Source organism: Mustela nivalis (assembly GCF_964662115.1).
Source record: "Mustela nivalis genome assembly, chromosome: 7".
NCBI lineage: Eukaryota > Metazoa > Chordata > Mammalia > Carnivora > Mustelidae > Mustela > Mustela nivalis.
This window is the reverse complement of record NC_139026.1, coordinates 51,972,681-51,999,717: the sequence shown is the minus strand read 5'-3', so window position 1 is coordinate 51,999,717 and position 27,037 is coordinate 51,972,681. Positions and strand designations below refer to the sequence as shown.

The 27,037-nt window shown below is 37.4% G+C and overlaps 2 protein-coding genes across 4 annotated transcripts in view; one reads left to right on the top strand and one right to left on the bottom strand.

Annotated features, from left to right (window-relative positions):
* KLRG1 (killer cell lectin like receptor G1) overlaps positions 1–27,037 on the bottom strand; it is a gene marked incomplete at its 5' end in the record, with an annotated part of 430,961 nt that overhangs the window by 286,561 nt on the left and 117,363 nt on the right. The gene's annotated exons all lie outside the window — the stretch shown is intronic.
* LOC309868430 (alpha-2-macroglobulin-like) overlaps positions 1–27,037 on the top strand; it is a 126,992-nt gene that overhangs the window by 59,278 nt on the left and 40,677 nt on the right. The window contains exon 2 of the mRNA XM_082738276.1: positions 26,202–26,318. Coding sequence (XP_082594402.1) covers positions 26,233–26,318 — 86 coding nt within the window. The 5' untranslated portion in view covers positions 26,202–26,232. The remainder of the gene's footprint in view (positions 1–26,201; positions 26,319–27,037) is intronic.

Genomic DNA, 27,037 nt, shown 5'->3' with positions numbered 1-27,037 from the left:
ATGTAATGTTATGAGTATAAACTATTCTCGTGGAAGAGGGGAAAGAGAAACAGCTGAATCAAGCAAGGGCTCTTAAAGCTTGGGCTAAAATGAAGAGTATGTAAGTTCCATTTGTATTCTATTGGCTAAAGCAAGTCACATGACCAAGCCAAACTTTAATGGGGCACTCATTCAGTAAGTTCTCACTTCCCTTCACAGGAAAAATCACAGGCCATGGCGTTTTCCCCGGCACCAAACTGTGCCATCTTGGGGGAAGGTGTTGAAAGCAAAGTGAAAATATTCTTCTAACCCCCTTCAGTGCATCTATTCTCAGATCTCCCCCACCCCACACAGTGTGCTAGGACTTCCCCACTGGACTCTCCAACTCCCCCAGGGTACTCTCATCCATAACTGCTAAAATCAATGTTCTGTGGGGGGTGATGGTACAGAACTCTTATTGATGATGTCCCCTCTCATTTTTAGCCCTACTGTGGGTTTCTTCCTGTCTCCAAAATTCCTTAAATGGTGATTGGGAAGAGGAAAGGAGGGTAAATGGACCTATATTTGATTCAGAAGCCAAATTATCTTTCAGTTGCTGTCCCCTTGATGAAAACATTCTCAACTCAAAAAATTTTTGAGGAGCAATTTTGTCTATTTATTTTTTATTTTTAATTTATATGGGTCTTCTCCTCACCCTCCTCCTCCTCTTCCTCCTCCTTCTTCTCCCCCACCTCCCCTTCCCTTTGCTCCTCCTTCTCCCCCTTCTCCTCTTCTCCATTCCCCTCCTCCTCCCCTTCTTCTTCCTCTACCTCCTCCTTCTTCTTCAGAAAATCAAATATTGATGAAATTTTATATTTGCATAGTATTTTAGACATCTCAGAGACTTTTCTAAATATCTCATTTTACCTAAACCATTTTGCGACTCATAATGAAATAATGTATCTAGGTCTTGAACACCAACAATTGCTAACATCACAAAGAAAAAAAAATTAGACATTCTGTGCACCCCAGTGGATGAATATAATATTTCCTATGAAGTAGCATTGCCAAAAAATTAAATCGAATTCTCTGTTCCTGAGAAAAAGCTAAGAAACAGTATGAAAACTGTTCTCTTGGCTTCCCTCAGAATCAAAGTCACTGTGTTTCAAAATGGAAAATTTAGAAATCTTTAAAGATGACCCAAAGGATCTGATCCAAAATGAATGTGGAAATTTTGTAAAAAAAAAAAAAAACAAGAGGTTTCTCAATCACAGGGATTAGATGGGAAATCCTCCCCTTGATCCAGACCACTTATTGATTTCACCTTAGGTGTTCCAAAGAGAGAAGAATAAACTCTGCACTAATGCCTTCCTTTCAGTGATGCAGGTAGTGCTATTTATCCCCATGAATTTTGATCCTTTTCTTATGAGGTAAAGTATTGCTGATACATTCTTACATAAAGAATGGAAGAAGTAATAAACAGAGATCAACACATTTTTCTGACATTTCACTAATCCCAGAAAAAAGATGTAACTCTCTTGAAGCTAGTGCTCTTTATTAAATCCTGGGATTAAAATTCCATGTTTCTAGGATCATATTTTTGCTTGCACAAGCAGGAAGAATATGTGTGTGGGCAGTAATGGCATTATCAAATAGAGACCAAAGAAGAAACTGGGGGAGTGGGTAATTTTACCCACTCCTGTATAAGAAAATCATAACATGGGAGTCTGGCACCAGAAGTCTTTCTTTAAAAAGAAAAAAAAAAAGTCTTTTAAACAAAAAGTGTTTTAATCCAATAATGTGAGGTTATGGAGATGTATATGTAAAATGGAAATTACCAAAATGATAACTAGACTGTTCTCCCTTCCTTTATCTTTTCCTTTCTCTTTTTTCAAAAAGAAAATATATCTATGCACATACCTGAACTGAAACTATACATGTTCATTTTTCTTTCAAAACACGTGAAATATTTCTCAGTTTCCCAGCTTCCTTCCCTGAATAGCATGGGAGGATAATTTACTGAAAATTAACTGGTGTTTTGTTTTCACTTCTAAAAAGGATTTGGTAAGAATGTGATCTGTGCTGATCCTAATCCCTTGTTTTTCCCTTTCTTATTTCAAAAGTGTAGCCAGGCCCTTGTGTTCTCTTGCCTTGAGAATTGTTAAGGTTAGAAGCAGAGGTTACTTAAAGATAACCTTGTGAAAGCCCTGACTACTGAGCAAATTACTTACTCTAGGTGCTCCCGAAGAAGAAGAGAAAGACGTTTTTGCAGGGAGGAAAGAATAGAAACCCAATTGGCAGGGAGAATCCAAAACCAGGAGTTGGGTGGAGTTTTGTGTGACCCAAGATAGTGGATATCTGTGGTCCCCTCCCTCACTGCACCTAAGAGGCAAGACAGAGCCTCTCAGTTAAATGAGGCCCACTCTGAACTACAGAGCTCTTAGTCTCAGCAAACAATCTCACGCCCAAATCTAACATAGAAACACCCAAGCAGCCAGGCTTTAAAGGGGTCTCAGGGATTTGACAATGACACGGTCATATCAGGAGTACCATTTCAAGCAAACACTAAAGCAATCTCCTCATTTTCCTTTGCAAATTGCACTGTGAAAAAAGCTCTAATAGAAACTAAGATTAAGTCTCACCCAGCAATTTGGAAAAATGGAAGCAGAATTGGGTTTAATTCAACATTTTAAAAAAAGGAATGTTATATTTCTTGAATGCCACAGTTTGTGGTTTCTAATTCATATATGCTATGACAATAAATGTCCTTAAAAATATGCCAACACTTCTATTTCCTTACACCTGAAAATTGAAAGCTCTTATTCTTTTACCATCATTGTGCAACCACTGTGATTAATTCAGAGTGTAGCATAAGGTAGTCAATTTCTTCCTCCCTTCCTCCATTCCTTCCTTCCTATCTTCCTTCCTTACTTCTTTTCTTCCTTTATCTCTAAGTGGTTATTTTTCTTGAGGTATGACTGAAATACAAAAAAAGACACACATATATCATGTCTACCTCTTGATGAGTTTGAAGGTAAGTATATACTTATGAAACCATCACCATATACAATGCCACAAATGTAATCATCATCAGTTTCTTCCCTCCCTCTTCTTTGATAAGAACATTTAATATAAGATTTACTCTTTTTGAGAAACTTTTTATGGACAGCCACATGCAAAATAATGAAACTGGACATTTCCTTACACCATACACAAAATAGACTCAAAATGGATGAAAGACCTAAATGTGAGACAAGAATCCATCAAAATCCTAGAAGAGAACACAGGCAGCTACCTTTGTGGCCCTCGCCATAGCAACTTCTTGCTAGACACATCTCCAAAGGCAAAGATGAACGATTGGGACTTTGTCAAGATAAAAAGCTTTTGCACAGCAAAAGAAACAGTCAACAAAACCAAAAGACAACCCACAGAATGGAAGAAGATATTTGCAAATGACATATCAGATAAAGGGCTAGTATCCAAAATCTATAAAGAATTTATCAAACTCAACAACTGAAGAACAAACAATCCAAAAAGAAATGGGCAGAAGGCTTGAAAAGACATTTCTGCAAAGAAGACATCCAAATGGCCAACAGACACATGAAAAAATGCTCGACATCAATTGGCACCAGGGAAATACAGATCAAAACCACAATGCAATACCACCTCACACCAGTCCGAATGACTACAATTAACAAGTCAGGAAATACAGGTGTTGGTGAGGATTCAGAGAAAGGGGAACCCTCCTACACTGTTGGTGGGGATGCAAGTTGGTGCAGCTACTCTTGAAGACAGTATGAATTTTTTCCTCAAAAAACTAAAAATAGAGCTACTCTATGAACAAGCAATTGCACTATTAGGAATTTACCAGAAAGACACAAATGTAGTGATCTAGAAGGGCACCTGCACACCAATGTTTATAGCAACAATGTCCACAATAACCAAACTATGAAAAGAGCCCAGATGTCCACCAACAGATGAATGGATAAAGAAGATATGATTGATATAGATACACACACACACACACACACACACAATGGAATATTAATCAACCATGAAAAAAATGAAATCTTAGCATTTTCAATGATGTGGTTGGAACTAGAGGGTATTATGCTAAGAAAAATAATTCAATCAGAGAAAGGCAATTATCTTATGATCTCACTGATATGTGGCATTTAAGAACCAAAACAGAGAATCATAGAGGAAGGAAGGGAAAAATAAAATAAGATGAAATCAGACAGGGAGACAAAACAATAATAGACTCTTAACTACAGGAAACAGAGAGTTGCTGAAGAGGACATTGGTGGGGGAATGGGGTAAATGAGTGAATGGCATTAAGGTGGGCACATGATGTAATGAGCACTGAGTGTTATATGCAGCTGATAAAGTACTGAACTCTACCTCTGAAACTAATAATATACTATGTGTTAATTTATTGAATTTAAATAAAAGAAAATAAAATAAACTTTTATGCATACAATACAATGTTGTTAACTATACATGCTATGCTATACAGATTTCTAAAGCTTATTCACTATGTGTAGGTAAAACTATATGCCCTTTAACCAACATCTCCCTGATTCTTCTTGCCCTTGATAACCATCATTCTACCCTCTGCCTCTACGAGTTCCATTGTTTTTGATTTTTGATATAAGACAATAGATTTTTTGTTCCTCTGTGTCTGGTTTATTTCCTTTAGCATAGTGTCTTCGAAGTTCATCCATGTAGTAGCAAATGGCAGAATTTCCTTCATTTCTATTTTTTTTATTACCATATAATGGAATATCCTTCTTTTTTAAAGCTAAGTATATCCACTACCTTTATATACCACATTTTCTTTATTATATTGTCCATAGACATTTAGGTTGTTTCCATGTCTTTGTTATTATAAATACTGTTTCAATAAACATGAAAGTACAGATATCTCTTTGAGATCCTGATTCCAATTCTTTTGGGTAAACACCCAGAAGTGGGACTGCTGTATCCTAACATAGTTCTATTTTTATTTTTAATTGTTTGAAGAGCCTCCATACTGTTTCCCATAATGGCTTTACCAATTTACATTTCCACTGACAATGTACAAGGAGTACCTCTGATCCACACATTTCTAAATACTTGTTCTCTTTTGACTTTTTGATAATGGTTATCCTAACACTTGGGAGGTGCTATCTCATTGTGGCTTTATTTGCATTTCCCTGATGATTACTGATGTTGAACAGCATTTCATATACCAATAGGTCATTTGTACACCTTCTCTGGAGAAATATCTATTTGGAGAAATGGTCTTTTGTCCTTTTTTTAATCATTATTTTTGGTGCAGTTTGGGGGTTTTGGTGGGGGGGGGTTGCTATTGAGTCATGTGAGTTCCTTATATACTTTGGATATTAACCTTTTATCAGATACATGATTTGAAAAATTATTCTCTTCCATTCTGTAGGTTACCTTTTCACTTTGCTAATGATTTCCTTTGCTGTGCAGAAGCATTTTAGTTTGATATAGTCCATTTGTCTATTTTTGCTTTTGTTGCCTAAGCATTTAGTGTCTTATACAAGAAAACATTGCCAAGTCATTTGCTCTCTATGTTTTCTTCTAGGAGTTTTACAGTTTTATGCTTAAGTCTTAATGCATTTTGAGTTGATTTTAATGTATGGTATAAGATAAGGGCACAATTTCTTTTGTATGTAGCTATCTTCTTTTCCCAAAAACATTTATTGAAGAGAGACTATTTTTTCTCCGTTGTGATTTTTGTCCCCCTTGTTGAAAATCAATTTACTGTAAACATATGGGTTTATTTCTGGGCCTTCTCTTTTGTTCCATTGGCCTAAGTGTCTGTTTTTATACCAGTACTATACTTCTTTGGTTGCTATAGCTCTGTAATACAGTTTGAAGTCAGAAAGTGTGATACCTTCTGCTTTGTTCTTCTTGCTCCAGATTGCTTTGGCTATTCAGGCTCTACAGCAGTTGGAAAGGTTAACAAGCCTCTATCAGAAATGGAGTTACAGCAGGCAGAAAATCAGCACCATCTGACAGCCAGATATAGACTACTATAGACTACTATAGACATCTATAGACTACTTGATCCAAAACCAGCAGAACACACATTCTTCTCAAGCTCACATGAAATATTCATCAAAACAGACCACATTCTAGGCCATAAAATGCACCGTAACAAATTTAAAAGAATAGAAGTCATATAATGTTTGCTCATAGACCACAATAGAATTAAACAAGAAATCAGTAATAAAAAGATCCCTTGGAAATAAAATACTGGAGATTTAAGAACATATTTCTAAATAACACATGAGTCAAAGAAGAAATCTCAAGAAAATTTTAAAATATAATGAACTTATTATGAAATGCTAATAAAAATACAACTTATCAAAATTTCTGGGGTGCAGCAAAAACAGTGCTTAGAGGGAAATTCATTGTATTGAATGCATATATTAGAAAGAAAGAAACAGGGCGCCTGGGTGACTCAGTGGGTTAAAGCCTCTGCCTTCAGCTCAGGTCATGATCTCAGGGTTCTGGGATCAAGCCCCACCTGGGGCTCTCTGCTCAGCAGGGAGCCTGCTTCCTCCTCTCTGTCTGCATGCCTCTCTGCCTACTTGTGATATCTCTCTCTGTGTCAAATAAATAAATGAAAATTTTAAAAAAGGAAGAAAGAAACACTTAAAATCAATAACCTAAGCTTCCATCTTAAGAAATTAGAAAAAAAAATTAAATCCAAACTGATTATTAGAAAAAAAATTAACAATTAGAGCAGAAATCAGTGAAACTGATAAAGGAAATCAATAGAGAAAACCAATGAAACCAAAAGCTTCTTCCTTGAAAAGATCAATAAAATTAATAATCCTCTTGAGGCTAATTAAGAAACAAAAATAGATGACCCAAATTACTAATATCAGAAATGAAATCAGAGACATTACTAGAGACCTCATGGACATCAGAAGGATAATAAAGGATACTATGGATAAGTCTACGCCCATAAATTTAATAATCCAGATTAAACCGATTCCTCAAAAGACACTTCAACAAAAAAACTCACAAAAAAAGAAACAGACAATTTGCATAGGTCTGTATCTATTAAAGAAATTGAATCAATGATTAATAATCTTCCAAAACAGAAACCACCAGGCCCAGACAGGTTGACTAGTGAATTCTACCAAATATTTAAGGAAGGAATCATACTAATTCTCTATAATTTTTTTCTAGAAGATAGAAGCAGGAGACGTACTTCCTAATTCATTATGAGCCCAGTATTAATTTAATACCAAAACAATACAAAAACATTATAGGAAAACTATAGACCAATAATGTCTCATAAACATAGGTGTAAAAATCCTCAACAAAATATTACTAAATTAAGTTCAACATTGTATGAAAGAATTATACACAATAACCAAATGGGATTAATCCCAGGTAGGCAAGGCCAGTTCAATATTTGAAAATCAATTCTTCATCATATGAAGAGGCTAAAGGAGAAAAGTCATATGGTCAAATCAATAGATGCAGAAAAAGCATTTGAAAAAATCTCAAACACAATCATGTTAAAAACTCAGCAAATTAGGAATGGAGGGGAATTTCCTCAATTTCATAAAAAAAAAATATTTACTAAAAACTTAGAGCTAACATCACACTGAGCTTTTCCACTAAGATCAGAGGAAAGGGAAGGATATCCCCTCTCACCACTCCCTCCCAGTATCATCCTGGAAGTCCTAGCTAATGCAATAGGGGAAAAAGGAAATAAAAGTTATATGGAGTGGGAAAGAAGAAAATAAACCTTCCTTTGTTCAAAGAGAACATTATTTCTTGTTCAGATGTCTGAAAGAATCAACAACAACAACAACAACAAAAACCCTCCTAGAACTAATAAATGATTATAGCAAGGTCACAGTATACAAGGTTAATATAAAAAAGTCAATTGCTTTCTTATATATCAGCAATGAAGAAGTGGAATTTGAAATTAAAAACATAATACCATTTATATTAGCACCCCCCGGTAAAGTGAAATACTTAAGTTTATATCTAACAAAATATTTATAAAACCCAGATGAGGAAAACTATAAAACTCCGACGAAAGAAATCAAAATACTAAGTAAATGGGGAGATACTCCATGTTCATGAATCGTAAGACTCAATATAGTCAAGCTGTCAGTCTTTCCAACTTGACCTACACACTTAATGTAATCCCAATCAAGTCCCAGCAAGTTATTTTGTGGATACCAACAAATTAATTCAAAAGTTTATATAAAGAGGCAAAACACCCAGTAAAATAGTTAAGGAAAAGAAAAAATTTGGAGGATACCCACTACCCGACTTTGAGCCTTAGTAATTAAGATAGTATGGTATTGGTGAAAGAAAAGACAAATAGATCAATGGAATAGAATAGAGAGCCCAGAAATTGACCCACATGATCTTTGATAAAGTAGAAAAGGCAGAGGTGCCTGGGTGGCTCAGGGGGTTAAAGCCTCTGCCTTCGGCTCAGGTCATGATCCTGGGGTCCTGGGATCAAGCCCCGCATCGGGCTCTCTGCTCAGCAGGAAGCCTGCTTCCTCCTCTCTCTCTCTCTCTGCCTGCCTCTCTGCCTACTTGTGATCTCTGTCAAATAAATAAATAAAATCTTTGAGAAAAAAAAAAATAGAAAAGGGGAAGGTGCAGAAGCAGAAATAGCGGTTATGGTTATAGTTTAGGCATCTCAGGTGGAACCTTTGTTGGGCTTGGGCATATCTGTTTGGGTATCTGTTCCGTTCCATCGATTCATTGATGGGCCGGCCATGTCTCTTTGTCTGCCAACATCACAGGGTTCCCATGGCCTCTACCAAAAAAAAAAAAAATAAAATAAAATAAAATAAAATAAAAATAATAATAAAAAATAAAAAATAAAAAGGCATTCAACCAGGGTGATTTTATTTCTGATTTTTGTTTTGTTTTCCTATGTTGTGTTTGAAATCGACATAGCGATTCGAATGTCTTTGGCCTGTCAGCTGTGTACACCCACTCAGTGTGGCCCTGGAACTCAGGACCCCCACAGATCAATAGAGTGGGCAGCCTTTTCAACCAATGGTGAAGAACGAAAGAAGGAAAGAAAAGGAAGAAAGAAGGAAGGGAGGGAGGGAAAGAAAAAGGAAATGGAAAGAAAGAAAGAAAGAAAGAAAGAAAGAAAGAAAGAAAGAAAGAAAGAAAGAAAGAAAGAAAGAAAGAAAAGAAAAAGGAAGGAAGGAGGGAAGGAATGAAGGAAGGGTGGGTGGGTCTGGGTCTGAGGGCACGGAAGGAGGTTAAGAGAAGGGGAGGATAGAAAAGAAAGGATTTAGACACAGAAATTACACTCGTCACAAAAATTAATTAAAGGCATAGCATAGACCTAAATGTAAAGCACAAAACTATCAAAACCTAGAAGATAACATAAGGGAAAATCTGGGTAACCTTCGGTATGGTTGGTGACTTTAGATACACAGCAGAGACACTATCTATGAAAGAAACAATTGATAAGCAGGACTTCATTAAAATTAAAAATCTGCTCTGTAAAAGACGCTGTCAATAGAATGAGAAGACAAGCCAAGGAGTGGGAGAAAATATGTATAAAAGACATGTCTGATACAGCACTGTTATCCAAAATAGTTTTTAAAACTCTTAAAACTCACTAATAGGAAAACAAACAACTTCATTAAAAAGTGGTCAAAAACCCAAACCTATACCTCACCAAAGAAGATATATAGATAGCAAATAAACATATGAAAACATGCTCCACATCATATGTTATTAGAGAAATGTAAATTAAAACAATAAAATACCACTACACACCTATTAGAATGACACAAATTCAAAACACTGAAAAATACCAAATGCTGGTGAGAATAGGTAAAAGGAATTCTCATCTACTGCTGATGGGCATGCAAAATGATACAGCCACTTTGGAAGACAGTTTGGCAGAGTCTTACAATACTAAATTTACTCTCGCCGTACAATCCAATGATTGCACTCCTTGTTATTTATCCAAATGAGTTGGAAAATTAAGTCCATACAAAAACCTGGACACAAATGTTTCTAGAAGCTTTATTCATCATTGCCAAACTTGGAAGCAACCAAGATGTCCTTCAGTAGGTGAATAGATAAATAAACGTGATACATCAAGACAACAGAAAATTATCTAGTACGAAGAAGAAAAAGCTATCAAGCCATGAAAAGACATGGAGGAAACTTAAAGGTATATTACTAAGTAAAAGGAACCAATGTGAAAAGGCTGCATACTGTAGGACTCCCAACTATAGGACATTCTGGAGAAGGTGTAACTGGAGACAGCAAAAGATCAGTAACTGCTAGTGGTTAAGGGAGAGGGTTGGGTGGGTAGGCAGAGCACAGAGAATTTTATGACAGTGGACCTATTCTGTATACTATAATTTATACATTGTATATATGTATACATTGTATAAATGTATAAATTATACATTTGTCAAAATCCATAGAATGCAGGACAGGAAGAATGAGCCCTAAGGTAAACTATGGACTTTGGGTGATAATGATGTGTCAGCGGAGGTCATTATTTTCAAAGGCAGTACCACTCTGGGGAGGATGTTGTTTGTGGAGCCTGAATTTGGGGGAGCAGGGCATATAGGAACTTTCTGGGCCTTTGATTTTGCTGTGAATCTAAAACTACTCTGAAAAAGTCAGTTTTATTTTTTAAAAGAAATATATATATATATCTTTCAACTCCATGTAGATGTTGAAGACCTCTGCATTCTTAGCTATATCTCTCTCTCTTTGGGCCTCAACAATTAGTCCAAACACCCATTTCAACTTTCAAACCCTGTTGGCCACTATTCCTTTCTTACTCTCAATATATGACTTTGGCCCATATTTTACTGAAAAACAGTTTATCACTTGAGAGCACCAGAACTTTCCTTTCTGCCAACCCAAGCAGATCAGAACTTATACTAATCCTGTCTTCCATCCTTTCTGGGTCAGAGAAGATGTGTCCTTCTCCTCTCTGAGGATAATCTTACCCATTGTGTTTGGGATACCAGGCTTTTTAAAATTTATTAACTAAATATTTTACATAAATATATTAAATTTCTCTCTCTATTGGATCTCCTACCACAACTAATAAATATGTTGAAATTAACCCCATTTTATGGAAAAAAAGAGCAAATTAAAAAAAAAATACACTGGGGCTCACGTCACCATACCTACCATCCTGTTTCTCTCTTTTCTTTTGTAACTATTTATTTTCTTTTTTTTTTTTTTAGATTTTATTTATTTATTTGACAGAGAGAGAGAGAGTGAGAGCAGGAACATGAGTGGTGGGAGTGGAGGGGGGAGAAGCAGGCTTCCTGCCAAGCCGGGAGCCCCATGCGGGGCTCAATCCCAGGACTCTGGGATCATGACCTGAGCAGAAGGCAGACGCTTAATGACTGAGCCATCCAGACACCCCATGTAACTATTTCTTTTCTATTTTAACTGGATACTAATTAAGCATTCCCTGAAGAAATTAAATTTACAGAATAAATAGCCCCTACAGAATAAATAGCAACTTACCAAAATAATCTTATATAGATATGTCTAGGCTTGTGTCTGTTTCACAGTTAATTTTTTTTTAATTTTGTAAGCAAATTTTGCTTACAAATTTTGTAGATATCTATAAAATATCTATTTTTAAATTTTGTAAGCAAAATATCTACATATCTACCGAAGTATATTTGGAAAATTCAGTAAGTCACAAAAGTAAGAATTAACTACCTCTTCTCTTCTTCTCCTGAACAATTCAGTCCAGAGCCACTAGGTAGAGCCAGGCAAGCTGGCTGCCACATTGAATGAAAGAGAGGTAACAGTAGAGTGGGGTGTACTATCCTGACAAGGGTGAGAATGTTGGCCAAGGAAGGTAGTCTGGTTCAAGCTGTCAGAGCCAGAATAAGAAGAGGAAGATGTTCTTATATATGGGATAGTCTATCTGTGGAGTATAGAAGGCATCAGGGTGGGAAGCCAATCAGATTGTGTATGTACATATATATGTATGTCTAAGCATACATATATTCCCTAGCTCTGTTTGCTGAGAGAGCCTGGTATACCTCCAGCCCAGTTTGTGATTTTTAATATTACCCTCTAAAAACAACAAGAAAACCTAAGTCCTTAGAGAAATGATGATCCCGGTTTTGGAGAAGGGAAATTTAAAAGTGAGCTTGAAATATTATAGACCTGAAAATAAAGAATTGTTCAAAGAATGGTGAGGACCTGTCAAAAGGACTCGGAAACCAGCTTAAAAAGTGACCAAATGGGGGTCAATTTAGCATCCAAATAATGACAGTAAGAGATTATAACCCATTAAATAAAACAGGAAGCCATTACTCTATATTGGCATAAATAAATAAATGAATGCATTGAAATATTGATGAGAAGTAAGACATTTCTTTTACTCTTTTTTTAATTTTTTAATTTTTTATTTCTTTTCAGCATAACAGTATTCATTGTTTTTGCAAACCTGAGAAGCAAGACATTTACATAGCCTGAAAGTACCTAAAATATTTTTTAATTATAAAGGAAAAAAATAATTTTATAGGCCAGAAGCCTGGCACATATCACCTTAATCAAGTGATCAAATTTAATATTGCCCAAAATGGGAGAAATTGAAACTTACACTACCTACAGTAAGAACACAGTGTGGGATGTTCCTACTAAAGATGTAAATGTCTTCTACACATTTCCACTTGAATGTCTTACAAACGTGTCAACTCTTGCCATTCCTCCTTCCTTTTCCTCTCCTCCTATGTGCACTGTCTTGGTAATGACAGGATCATGACTTAATCAGCTAAATTTACTCTTTCTCCCTCCATTCTAGATCCTTACCTGAAACACCATTATCTCTCACCCTGTAAGAACCTCCTCTCTGATCTCTTTGCTCATTTTCTTGCTCTCTTAAATCCATTTCCTACCTAGCAATCATGGTTTTTTTTAATGTCCACAAGAGTACACCACTCTTGCTTAAATGCTTTTATTGGCTACTCGTTACAACTGGAGTAATATCCAACACCCTTGCATGATCCAGACTTTCCTTTTCAAACTCGTGTCACTATCCTCCCTATGCACTGTGCTCCCTTCACACTGGCTCACTGCCAGTGTCTTAAGGGCTCCAAGGCCTTTTGTCATTCAGAGGTACTAGACCATTTGCCTTGAAACCTTCTTTTCTCTAATCTTTTCCTGGCTAGTTCTTACTCAAGGATCAGCCAAATGTCCTTTCCTTTTGTCTGTCTTCCACATTGCTACCAGGATCCTAGTTCTGGAGCACACAACCGATCGTGTCATTTCCTGTTTTAGAATCTTTTGGCGAAGACCTTTAGCTTAGCCCCAGATCCCCACGTTCTGGCCCCTGCCTCCTTCTCTGTTCCCAGCTCCCCCCCACCTGTGCTCCTCACAGGTGGCCTTGACTGTGTGCAGGGCATCAGGGAGACCATGCCCTTCACATCCCCATGTGTTGTCTCCCTTTCCTACTCTATCATCTGAAGAACTTCTGCTCTTCCTTCTAAAGTCAGATCCATGAGAATTATCCCCAGGAGCTTTTTCTCTGTCAGACTTAGGTGTACCCCTTACCACTTCACCAACACACTAGATTTAAGTCTTCTAGGACACTTGATACACAACAGTGTCATCATTTATTTATTCATCTGTCACTCAATAGATGAAGTACTCTCAGGGCTTTTCAGCTTCAGGAATCACCGTGCTCCCCATATAGAGTAGGTGGGCAAACAAATGATGGTGAAATGAGTGACCTGTTTACACAAAGTGCCATCATCAATCTGCACAAATCAAGGGTTTTTTTTATTGTTGTGGGTCTATAAATTGTGCAACTAAAGATATTTTTCAGATAATCCAAATGAAAATTTTCAAGGGTCAGCCAACTTTTCAAAAGTCACTCAGCTTGTTTTCCTTAAAATGTTTACAGTATGGGTTTTTTTTTCTTTTAAAATGGGTAGCCGTCACATAACTCAAACACAAGAACATATAAAAAGCTACACAGTGGGGAAGCCTGCGTGGCTCAGCTGGTTGAGCTTCCGGCTCTTGATTTCAGCTCAAGTCATGATCTCAGGGTTGTGGGATCCCATGTTGTAGTGTTGTGCCCAAATTCCGAGACCCCCCACAGACGACCACCAGAGTCCAGAGTCAAAGCCAAACAGCAAGGGTCGTTTATTATGAGTTCGAACCTGGACCTCCGCGCACTTGTGCCGGTGACGCTAAGAGATCCCAAGCTCGGGATCATACCTTTTATACACTATTTTTGGGGAGGCAGGGACTTCGCATACATCATAGTGTCTTGTAACAAATCACCACATACTGCGGGAAAATCAAAAAGGAACTCTATAATATGAGTGGAGCGCTACAGAGCGGGAAAAGGCTGGGAATGGATTATTGGTTAAGTCAAAGGGCTGTCATTCTTCAAACTGCTGAGTTGGCACCGCTAGGGTATGTGTCACCTCAGGATTGGCCGGGGTCTCCCTGTCAAGCCGCGGGGTGCCAGATGGTTGTTATCTCTTGGCCCAGAGCCGGATGGGGGGTCCAGGAGCAGTCATTCTGTCACGTCCAATTCCGGGTGGGGATTTCTCTGACATCAGATGGCTGTTATCTCTTGGCCCAGAGCCGGATGGGGGGCCCCGGGAGCAGCCATTCTATCATGTTCAATTCTGGGCGGGGGATGTGTGGTTACAGAGTGTCTATAGAAAGTCTGCTGGTATTTTTCCATCTCCTCATGGGTTATCAAGCAAAGGTACAGAAGCAGAAATAACGGTAATGGTTATAATTTAGGCATCTCAGTAGGACAGAGCCCTGCTCTGTCTGTGCTCAGCAGGAAACCTGCTTGAGATTCTCTTTCTCCCTCCCTCCTTTCCCCCCAACTTGCACATACTCTCTCTCTCAAATAAATAAATAAATCCTAAAAAAAAATAGCTTTTATAAAGTGAAAAGCTGGCTTCCCACCTTTGCTCCAGATTTACCTGCTTCTCACTCCCTACCTGCTTTAGGCAGTCCTTTTTCTTAGTGTTTTATGTAACTTTCTAAACTCTCCATACCCAAACAAATAAGATTATTCACTCTTCTTTCCACCTTGTTAACATAAAAGGTAACATAAACTCACTTTTTATTTTCACATAATATACCTTAAGTGTATTTCCATATCAGTGGAGATTTTTTTCATAGCTTCACGGCATTATATTGTGTGCATGTCCCATATCTTATTAACCAGCTGCCTACTGATGTAATTTGGGCTGTTTCCAGTCTTTTACTACCACAAACAATACAGCAATGAATGATCTTGAACATAAAACACCATTTTGCAAAAGTGTTAATAAAGCAATAGACTGAATTCTTTAACTGCTGAGTCAATTTATGCACTTATAGGGGTTTTTTGTGATTTATTTTTGATAGATGTTGTCTATAATGATGAATATGGCTGCATGTTAATTTTATGTCCAGCTAACTTACTGATTCTCTTACTCTTTAATGTATTCTCTTAGTTGGTCCTCTTATATTTTCCAGGTATAAATTATCTCATATTAAGATAATCATCATTTCATCTTTTCTTTTTATACTTAATACCTCTATTTTACTTTATTTATATTTGCTGAAGTGTGTAGAACAAACTTAGAACTTAGAATAGTAGAAATAGGGGCGCCTGGGTGGCTCAGTGGGTTAAAGCATCTGCCTTCGGCTCAGGTCATGATCCCAGAGTCCTGGGATCGAGCCTCGCATCGGGCTCTCTGCTCCGTGGAGAGCCTGCTTCCTCCTGTCTCTCTGCCTGCCTCTCTGCCTACTTGTCATCTCTATCAAATAAATAAATAAAATCTTTAAAAAAAAAAAAAAGAAGAATAGAAATAGCCTTTTTGTCTTCTGTCTTCCCTATTGTAAATACTTCAGTGTTTTCATAGTAAGCATGGTCCTGGCTTTCAAGAAAAGACAACATATACATATAATTACGGAATTAACCATTCATTACTCTTTTACTGAGCCTTTATAAAGTGTGGATTTAAACCTCTTCCTACACCTGCAGAAATGAAATCAACTTGATCATGATGTAAAAATCAGTTCTTTGATGTGCTGTTGGATCATGTTTACAAGTTTTTCATTTAAGACGTGTTGTCAATGTTCCTGAATGAGATTAGTTTCTATGTTATCTTTGCCAGGTCTGGTATCAATGTTATACCCAGCTCATAAAAAGAAGTTGGAGTTTTTGTTTTTGTTTTTCTATACTCAGAAACAATTCACAAACTTTTGAGGCTATTAAGTGAAATAATCAAAGCAAAATTCTCAGCACAATGCCTGGCACAAAGCACTTACAAATAGGAGCTATTACCAACTTTCAGTGATTCTAAGATACACATCTTTTCACATCTCTGAAACCAGAATGTGTTTGACAATCAGTGGTATATTATAATTCAATTAGATGAGATTCTTTTCTTTAAATAGTGCCTTAGATGCTGGTGTCCTTTATATCAATGATATCTTAGAGGTGATAAAATGCAGTTATATTACTTTCTCCACTGTGCCTGTTGATATTAAACTAGTAATTAAGTCATGTTCAGTATACTTCAAATCCATATTTCCCCCCTCTGCCCACCGTATCAACCTTACTTTAGGCCTTTCCTTTCTCTCACTGCAACACTGAAATAGTCTCCTGATTGGTCTTCTTGTCTCCTACAAGCTCTGCTCCTACCAGAGTGATGATCTTGCTTCTCCCGTGTCTAACTCATTTCTACACAGTTGTCTACAGAATGAAATCCAGATTCTTCCTTATGGCACAAAAGGCTCTAACTCTCAATCTCTCTCTCTCTCTCTCTCTGGTCTTATCCCTATGCCCCAGCCAAGCTGCACTCCTTTCTGTACTTGCAGATTACCTAACACCTGTGTTGTTTCAAAACCCCTGTTTTTCATCACACTGACCTATCTACTTAGAATATATTTGGCATCTGTCTCATTTGAGCTAGGAATCCCTCTAGCAATAAATAACAGAAAAGCAACTAGTAGTTGTTTAAACAAATAAGAAAGAGGTACAGAGGTTGACATCTCAGGGTTGATACAATTGCCCAATAACGCTGGCAGACCAAGGCCCTTTCTATCTTATGTAGCATGCAGACCTTCACCCTCCTCCTGGTTCATCTGAAAATTGTCACTGAATTCTCAAGCATCACATCCATTTTCCATACAGGAAGAATGAGCTAAAATATTCATTGTGTGACTACTGAAATTTTTACTTTTTATTAAGAGAGCAAAAGTTTTCCATAAATCCACCCTTCAGCACTTTTCCACTTATAAGTCATTGGTCAGAATATCAAGCTAGACCCATGGCTTGAAGATGGCTAGGGAGAAGGATGTTGCATGAGTAGTTAAGCCAATGAGCAGTGTCTGCAATGATCTGCTTAGCAAATATTGTCTCAATTTTTTAGACTGAGCCCAAGAACTATATTCTAGGAATTTTGTATATATATCATCATTAAATGAATATTTATTAAACACCTAATACATACCAGGTACTGTTCTGTTCTAGGCTCTGAGGATATAGCAATGAACAAAATCCTTCCCCTTGTGAAACTTCTATCCTACTATTAACCTTTTGATCCAATATGTCTACTTCTAGTAATTAACCTTTCCGACTATTCTTCAAAAACACAGATGTTCCAAAAACAGACACATAGATCAATGGAACAGAATAAAGATCCCAGAAATGGACCCTCAATTCTATAGTCAACTAATCTTTGACAAAGCAGGAAAGAATGTCCAAAGGAAAAAAGACAGTGTCTTCAATAAGTTTGGGAGAAACTGGACAGCCACATTGAGAAGAATGAAACTGAATCATTTCCTTACACTATACACAAAAATAAACTCAAAAGACTTGGTGAGGATGCAAGCTGGCATAGCCATTCTGGGAAACAAAGTTATCTTCAATATATATTTTGATGAGAAAAAATTAAAGTAAAATGTACAGTATAGTAAAATTACACTTTTAAAAGAAAATCCATAACAAATTCATATGGAATCTCAAGGTACCCTAAATACACAAAATGGCTTTGAAAAGAAGAATAAATTTAGAGGATTCACACTTCTTGATTTCAAAAATATAACAAAACTATAGTAATCAAAACAGAGTGTTACTGGTATAAAGTTAGATACAGAGATCAAAGAAAGAGAATAGAGAGCCCCAAAATAAGGATGAGCAAATAGTCTTCGACAACAGTGCCAAGACCATTCAAGAGGGAAAAGACAGTCTCTTCAACAAAAGATGTTGGGAAAACTGGATACCCACATGCAAAAGAATGAAGATTGGGCACCTGGGTGGCTCAGTGGGTTAAGCCGCTGCCTTCGGCTCAGGTCACGATCTCAGGGTCCTGGGATAGAGTCCTGCATCAGGCTCTTTGCTCAGCAGGGAGCCTGCTTCCCTTCCTCTCTCTCTACCTACTTGTGATCTCTCTCTGTCAAATAAATAAATAAAATCTTTAAAAAAAAAAGAATGAAGCTGGACCCTAATCTTATATAATATACAAAAATTAACGTGAATTATTATATTCCATTATTTATTTCTTACACATTGCTATAATACTACTATAAACTGTGGGTTATATAACCCACTAATAATAACCAACCCAATATAATAACCAACTAATGGTTAAATAACCTTTAGGCATGACAAAAAAATAAATAAATACATAAATTAGAACATTTAAAGCTCTTAGAGGGGCGCCTGGGTGGCTCAGTGGGTTAAGCCGCTACCTTCGGCTCAGGTCATGATCCCAGGGTCTTGGGATCGAGCCGCGCATTGGGCTTTCTGCTCAGCAGGGATCCTGCTTCCCTCCTCTCTCTGTCTGCCTCTCTGCCTACTTGTGATCTGTCTGTCAAATAAATAAATAAAATCTCAAAAATAAATAAATAAATAAAGCTCTTAGAACATTATTCAGTGTATCTATATAATATGTAGTATGTAATTACTAGTTATCATCTCTATTGTTGTTGTTAGTATTGTCTTTAACATCTGGGTAATTAAAGCTTAACATGTAATTTCTGCTTTTCCTATTGTTAAAATCTGACTCTATTTAGTTTTCTTCTAGACTAAGTGTAACTCTCTAAAATGAAGGTTCTGGGACGCCTGGGTGGCTCAGTTGTTAAGCATCCAGCTCTTGATTTCAGCTCAGGTGGGGATCTCAGGGTAGTGAGATCGAGCCCTGCACTGGGTTCCACTCTGGGCATGAAGCCTGCTTGAGATTCTCTCTCCCTCTAACCTGTATCACAATGTAGAATCCCAGAAAATAGACTATTTTCGGATATCAGTACTCTTTAGAAATACAAAGAAGCAAATGGACTTTAACTTAAAAGATAAAACACTTAGGGGTGCCTGGGGGGCTCAATTGCTTAAGTGTCTGCCTTCAGATCAGATCATGATCCCAGACATCTGGGATGGAGGACCATGTCAGGCTCCTTGCTCAGCAGGAAGTCTGTTTCTCCCTCTCCCTCTGCCTGCCTCTCCCCCTGCTTGTGCTTTCTGTCAAATAAACAAAACCTTAAAAAAAAAAAAAAAAGATAAAACACTGAGCTTTTTTATCTTGAGAAACTATATTAAATGTATAGTCTGAGTAGAAACAATCTGAGGGTTTGTTATGCTTTTTATTTTTGTACATTCAAATATTTTTCCCACCAAAAGTTAAAGAAGCTTAATGAGATAGCACAAAATTGAAACACTGATCTTTGAGGTCATCTCTGGAGATACAGAGTGTGGGAACTCCCAACTGTTCCTCAAGCTACTTGCGCCAAGAAAAAGCAAATGTACACCCTGCTAGAGTGAATACAGTAGGCCATTCATTAAGCTTTCTGCCTTTGAAGGTGGTTAACATGTAATCAGCTGAAATGTCCTTGATTTCACTGTGAGAAGCTACACCATCCTGAACAGTTTCTTCACCCACACAAAGTAAACCAAGTATAGCAGCTGTTACCACTAGATGAGCTATATTCAGTCCCTGGAAAGCACTCTACAAATACAGTGGAAACATGTTTTTCTATGCATTTCCGTTAAGACCCATATAGGCCCTAATCCTATTTTCTATCAATTCCAAAATAATCCTCTTTTATTCTTAATGGCTTGAGTTTTCCTGCATTTTGCTTCCTTGCTTTCTTTTCTAAGAACTGACTTTTTTCTTTCTCCTACTTTCCCTCCTATCTTATCCTTTTACCTCATTAAATACAGTAAGTATTTGCAAAATACTTCAAACTTGTATAGAACCTGTTCTCTTTTCTGTCAAGAACTTGATACTCAGGTACCCTAACTTTCCTTATTTGGATGACATTCCAGACCAAAGCCCAGAGCCCTTCTTCAGTCATTAAGATTCAAAAGATAAATATTCATTTTCATGGGTTCACTAAGGTTAACAGTTAAAAAAAAAAAAAAAAACACTTTCTCATACATAACATCATGTGTAAACTATCCCAGGAAGCTGATAGTACAGACATCACCTACCCCCTATTTTTTGGTGAGGAAGTTGAAACTCAGGACAGTCAACTCAGTTATCTAAGACCTTATAGCTGGGTCAGAGCTAGGATTCAGTATCCTGACAACTGATCCAGTCACTTTTTCCTCTATACTCATTTTTCCTTTTCCCAAGAAGAGAAAGCTCCATTTTGGGTGAAGGGAGAGTTTTTGATAAAACTTACCTTCTATGATTATACTAAAGTGATGCCATTTCTCCTGAGGTAATCTCTCTGTCCACTCACTTAGCATCTGCCTAACACATCCTCAGCCTTCTCTTGGTATAATCACTTCTCACTGCACAATATTCAGCCTCTCCCTTTTCATTTGACCCTCCCACTCAGCATTTATAGAAGCAACATTTCATTTAAACTTGTTCAAGTTTCTTTACTCTTAAGGAAACTCCCTGTCACCCAACATGGCTCCAAGGACTACCTTATCATTCTCCTTCCCTTCAGACGAACTCAGCAAAATTGGCTCTGGTTCTCAGTTTTCTTCTCATTCCACAAGTAACCACCAGGCTTCTGCCCAAAATAGTCACCAAAAATGCTGGGTCCCAGTGTTCTCCTTGTGCCTAAAACTAGGGAGAAGAAAAAAAAAAAAAAAAAAGATCATTTAATCTATTACTTGATTTCACTGTGGCATCTGACATGGATAGCCAGGGATCTAACAATAACAATCTTTATAAATCATCTTCATAATTTATAAAGCTACAAATTAATGCTTGTAATGTTATTAATCCCTTCTTTAAGGAATTAATCTGGCAAGTAAGTATTTCTTTATTTCTAGTTTCTTAAAAACAACTTAAGTTCTGTTGTATTTTGAATCAACACATTATAAAAATCATGTAAACTGCAGAAATTATTTTTTTTCTAATTCTGTATGCCATTAATAGATGCCTTAGCATCAAGCCCTAATAACTCCAACTAAGAAAAATCTTCTCTTGACTCTTCCTTTCTTAAAAATGTCCTTTTGTCAGGGAGGGCTTAGAGATCCTACACACTCCTATGTTTCTCTCTCTCGACAACAGCGCCAAGACCACTCTTATTCCATTGGGGTGCCCTTGCCCATCACGTAGATGCTGGGGTTCCTTGGGGCTCTGTCCTGGGCTCTTTTCTCTTTTCACCAACATATCCTATCCGGGTTTTCTCATCCATCCCCATGGCATCAGCTTTCCCAACAAGCTAAGAAAACTCTAATCAGTAAAAGTTGTCCAGGTCTCAGTAAACTGGCAGTGTTCCAGTCATTTCAACTTTAACCTGCAATAACAAATTCCATACATCCTCATTGGACAGCTCACAAGGGAACATTATAATCACATCTTCACATGTATGAGTATACTCATAGTTAAGAACAGAGATTATGAGAGACAGAGCGATAAAGAAATGACTTAGTTAGAATATAAGCTTTACTGCTCCAGTGAAGAGATCTCAAAATGCAATGACTTAAATAAGAGAAAGTATTTTTCAATTACATGAAAGTCTAGGCTACATCGGCCTTTGGATGACTCAGGAACACAGACTGTTTCTTGCTTGTTGCTCTGCCTTCTTTAACACATGGCTTCCATCGAAGGTCTACAACAGAAGCTATGAGAATAGTCATCATGCCCACATTCCAGCCAGTGGTGAGGAAGGAAGGGAAGCACAAAACCCAACTCTTCCTTTTGAAGTCATGAAAAGCTGCAACCATCACTTCCACTCATAATCCAATCACCAGAACATAGTCCTATGCCACACTCAGCTTCAAGGGAGAAGACTAGAAAATGAAAGTCTCCAGCTATGCAGCTTGTGTGCAGCTAAAACTCAGGAGTTCTGTCATTTTTTAAATGCCTTTATTTATTTATTTGAGAGAGAGAGAGCATGAGCCATTGGGAGAGGCAAAGGGAGAGGGAAAAGCAGGCTCCCCACTGAGCTGGGAGCATGACCTGGGGTTCGATCCCAGGACCTTGGGATCATGACCTGAGCCAAAGTCTGAAGTTTAACCAACTGAGCCATGCAGGCGCCCCCTCAGGAGTTCTATTATTTAAGATTATAAAGATAGAATTGGAGAAGGGATCATAGGATACAACCAACAGTTTCTGCTGCATAGATGTGAAATGAATGTTTCTGAAATCAATATCTTTACTTATTCTGTTCATTACGATATTTTCTATTTTACTATACTCTAGCTCAGATTTTTTAAATCTTGGTCATAACTCACTGAATATATCATAGCTCATTGTAGATAATGACCCACAATTTGAAAAATATTGCTCTAAGCCTACTGTGTCAAACATGGTAACCAGTAGCCACATGGCCTATTGAACACGCAACATGTGGCCAGTCTAAATTGATATGTGTTGTAAGTATAGAATCCCACACCAGACTTCAAAGACTTAGTACAAAAAAAGAAATGAAGTATCTTAGCAATTTTTATATTGATTAAATGTTGAAATGATAATATTTTGGCTATATTAAGTAAAATAGATAATCAAAATTAATTTAATTGTCTTATTTTTTTTTAAGATTTCATTTATTCGTTTAACAGAGAGGGAGAGTACAAGCAGGGAGAGCAGCAGGCAGAGTGGGAGGGAGAAGCAGGCTCCCTGCTGAGACAGGAGCCAGATGTGGGACTTGATCCCAGGACCCTGGGATAATGACCTGAGCAGAAGGCAGCCGCTTAGCGAACTGAGCCACCCAGGCGTCCCTTATCCCTGTTTTTTAATACGGCTACTAAAGAATGTAAAATTACATAAGAAGCTCACATTATATTTCTATTAAGCCATACTACTCTAATCTCTAGATGCAAATGTCAAACTCTGTTGAATACTAATACTTGAATATTCCATGAACACTTTCTTTTTTTTTTTTTTTCTTTTTTTCTTTTTGGAGAGAGAGTATGTGTGCACAGGCAGGGGGGAGGGGCAGAGGAAGAGAGAGAATCCCAAGCAGATTCCATGTCCAGTGCAGAGTCCGACATGGGGATCTATCTCATGACCCTGTGTCACTATGCAGGTGCCCCTACAAGCACTTTCTAAAACCAGACTCCTTATCTTCCCAGCCCTCAGCCCTTCTTCCATCCTTCGTTCCCACTCTGTATTCCCTCTGTTCCATTCAGTCAATTAAAGGCAACACAATTCACTCCATGACCAGCCAGGAAAATTGAAAGACACATTTCATCACATACATATATTTGCTGTGTACTATATTTTACCTCCTAAATATGGTATAAATGTATCAATCTTTTTCCAGTGTGATTACGAATGCCCTAATTCAAAGATACCATCATCTCTCACCTATATAATTGTATAAATTCCCAAATTGGCCCCTCTGCCTCTTGGGTTGTCTCCTTCCTGTCAGTCTTCCAAATTTCAGTAGAAGCCAGAGAAGTGACCACTGATCACTCCCCACATACCTTAATACTGCCAACAAGATCCTTTTTGATTTGAGGCTAGTTTGCTTCATCACTTTCCTGAACACATGGGCATTTTTTTCTATACCAAGTACTTTTCATTTCACTAAATGGGTCTTGATTATTCTCAACCCCTGAGCCTTTGTATAAGTCATTCCTTATGTGCTTAGAATGTGTTTTTCATCTCCTTCTTTCCTCTGGCTGAACACTACTCATACTTCAGAGCTTAATTAAAATTTTGCTTTACCATAGATTTCCTTTCTAAAGCCCAAGAGTGGATTATGTGCCCCTCTTATGTGCTCCCACAGCATCCTGGACTTCAATAATAATTTTTGGCTATCGAAAGGATGAGATCATGCCATTTGAGACAGCGTGAATGGAACTTGAGGGTATTATGCTAAGTGAAATAAGTCAGACTGAGAAAGATAAATACCATATGATCTTACTTATAAGTAGAATCTTTAAAAAATGTATAAAAAACAAAAGAATGGGAGCTATAAACTCAGGGAATAAACTGTATTCCCTACCTCCAGTGGGAGCTAGAGAAGGCGTGATAGGCAAAATGGGTGAAGGGGAATGGGCGGTACAGACTTCCAGTTACAGAATGAGTAAATCACAGGAATAAAAGGCACAGCATAAGGAGTCAATGATACCATGTAGCAATGTATAGGGACAGCTGGGAACACTTGTAGTGGAATAGCATATTGTATAACGTATAAATTTGTCACTATGTTGTACACCTGAAACCAATGTAACAGGGTGTGTCAACTATACTCAAAAAGTAAATAGATAAGTAACATTCCATAAAAGCCCATGTATAAAAGATTTGTAGGAGTGCTAGATGCTTGAAAGAATCAGTAGAGTGTTATCTCAGTGGACACATTGTTCAGCAGTAGGGGCAGCATGTGACACACTCCTTAAAGAAATATGCACAGCAATTGTTGGTAAAAGGATCTGAGTGAATTAAACCATACCATTGATTTAAGTAAAACGCCATATTTAGCGCTCTGTGCTGCGTATTATACACTCCATACAGGAACATGTCCAAAAGGTGATCCTGGCAATCAACACTGGCTTCATGAATGATTCATTGCAGTGCTTTTCCCAAATTAAAAGACACAAAATATAAACAGGAACCAATCACAGTTGAAGAAAATAATACCAATAAAACTACACTAGAGGAAATCAAGAGTAGATTAGAAGATGCAGAAAAATATATCAGAGATCTGGAAGACAAGGTAAAAATAGAAAGCACCCAAGCTGAAGAGCAAAAAAAAGAAAAAAAAATTAAAAAGAGGGTAAGTTAAGGAATCTTTTGTACCGGATCAAGTGAAGAAACAGTCTATTTCAGGGGTCCAAATAAGTAATAATGCTTGCCTCTTGTATTTTTATTTCTTGCTTATTTGCCTGGTTTCATACCCATAGAACATAAGACCTTTTGGTGCATATCTGTTTCTACATATTTGACCACACCATCTCCATAATTTTGCATGATACTTAGCCCTACTAGGCTCAATAAATACTTACAAAACAACCAGAAGGATGGATAGATGGATGGATGAAATAGTTTATTTGATTAGAGATTGTTAGGGAGTAGCATATTTAGAAGATGATAACAAAATTTGTTTGTATAGTAGATGATAAATTGGGTTCTTTGTTATAAACAGTAGGTCAAAGCTTTGCTTTTTTTTTTTTTTTTTTTTTTTTTTTTTTGAGGTTCTGCTGCTTCTCTTTTCATCTTTTCACTTTCTTAATACAGGAAAAATATTTCCTATTATCATTCTTCCAGGGTCTGGCTCATCTTCCACAATCAGGCACTATCCCTAAGGTCAAAAAATTATTGCTGTAATCCAATACCATTTCCATAGGGAATATTGAATCTGAAAGTGCTTCAGCATTGGAGTAGGCATATCTAATGGAGGACCCCCAGGCACTCTGACTTGAAGCGAAGTAGCTATTTTGAACCTGTCCAGTGTTGCTCAAATTGTAGCTTCCCTAGCAAACTATTTAGGCAAGAGAGATGAGGAAAGCCTTAAAAGGAGCAGTGGGGAAGTAGACCTAGGGAGAAAAGAGAAGGGGTTGAAAAGCCGATTAGCTGCTTTACAATAAAACCCAGAGAAAGTGAGCACTTAACGGGAATGTGGATTTTATCCCTCCAGGAATTCTATTCACCCCACCCATAAATAATCTTGACTGTAAGTGGGCCCTGAGAGCAATGACCCTTTCACAGAACGTTCAGAAACCTCTACTTTGTTTAGACACCATGTGTGGGTGGAACTTCCTGTTTGCACAGGAGCAGCATAAAACCTAGCTCCTCTAAGGCATGTTTGGGATGAGACCAGTTGCAGGGAGCCGGGTACAATACAGCCTGGTCTCCTCAGGGCCCTTCTCCCTGCAGCATGGGGAAGGACACACTCGTTCATCCAAATCTTATTCTCCTCCTTCTGGTTTTCCTGCCTGTGGATGTCTCAGTCTCTGGAAAACCGTGAGTTTCGCAGAGGACGTGAAGAATCTTTTCCTTAGAAGAGAATTCTTTGATGCTCATTTAGACTGGTCATTTGTCTTTCCCACAAAACTGTCACCTTCTTATCTCTAAAGGCTCCTCCAATGATGAGATTTCATAAATCTAGTATATCCATTCTTTATTTACTCAATTCTTTTTCTCCAACTCTGAATCTCTGTCTTTCTAAATTTTCTAAGGATATACAAAGATTTTCTGAGGGGCATTGGCAATGATACTTTTAAAGGAATCAATTTTCAGATCCTCACATTCAGATTGATTTGCTCGAGACCAGGCTATTTATCCTTCCTTATTTCTTTCTTAATTACAGATCTTCCACTTTATAAAAGAAAGACAAATCTTTCCCTCAATCAGATGCCACCATGGAGCATTGTCATAGAGCATAGAAATCTGTACAGTGGAATAATTTGAAATACTGATAAAGGAATAATTTGAAATACTGATGCTGATGTTGAAAAGCAAAGGATTCTAACAATGAGGGAGAAAGTTCTTTTGCAGATTATGTGGTGATGAATTCTTTATTTCAACAAAGTTGAAGGGAGATCTAAAGAAAACACGAGCTGATAGATGATTAGAAACAATTCTTGATAATAGGCACTGGGTGATTTTTGGTACCTAATGCAGAAGGAGTTCTAAGAACTGGAAACATGATACAGTTGTTTTATCTGTATTTTATTTATTTT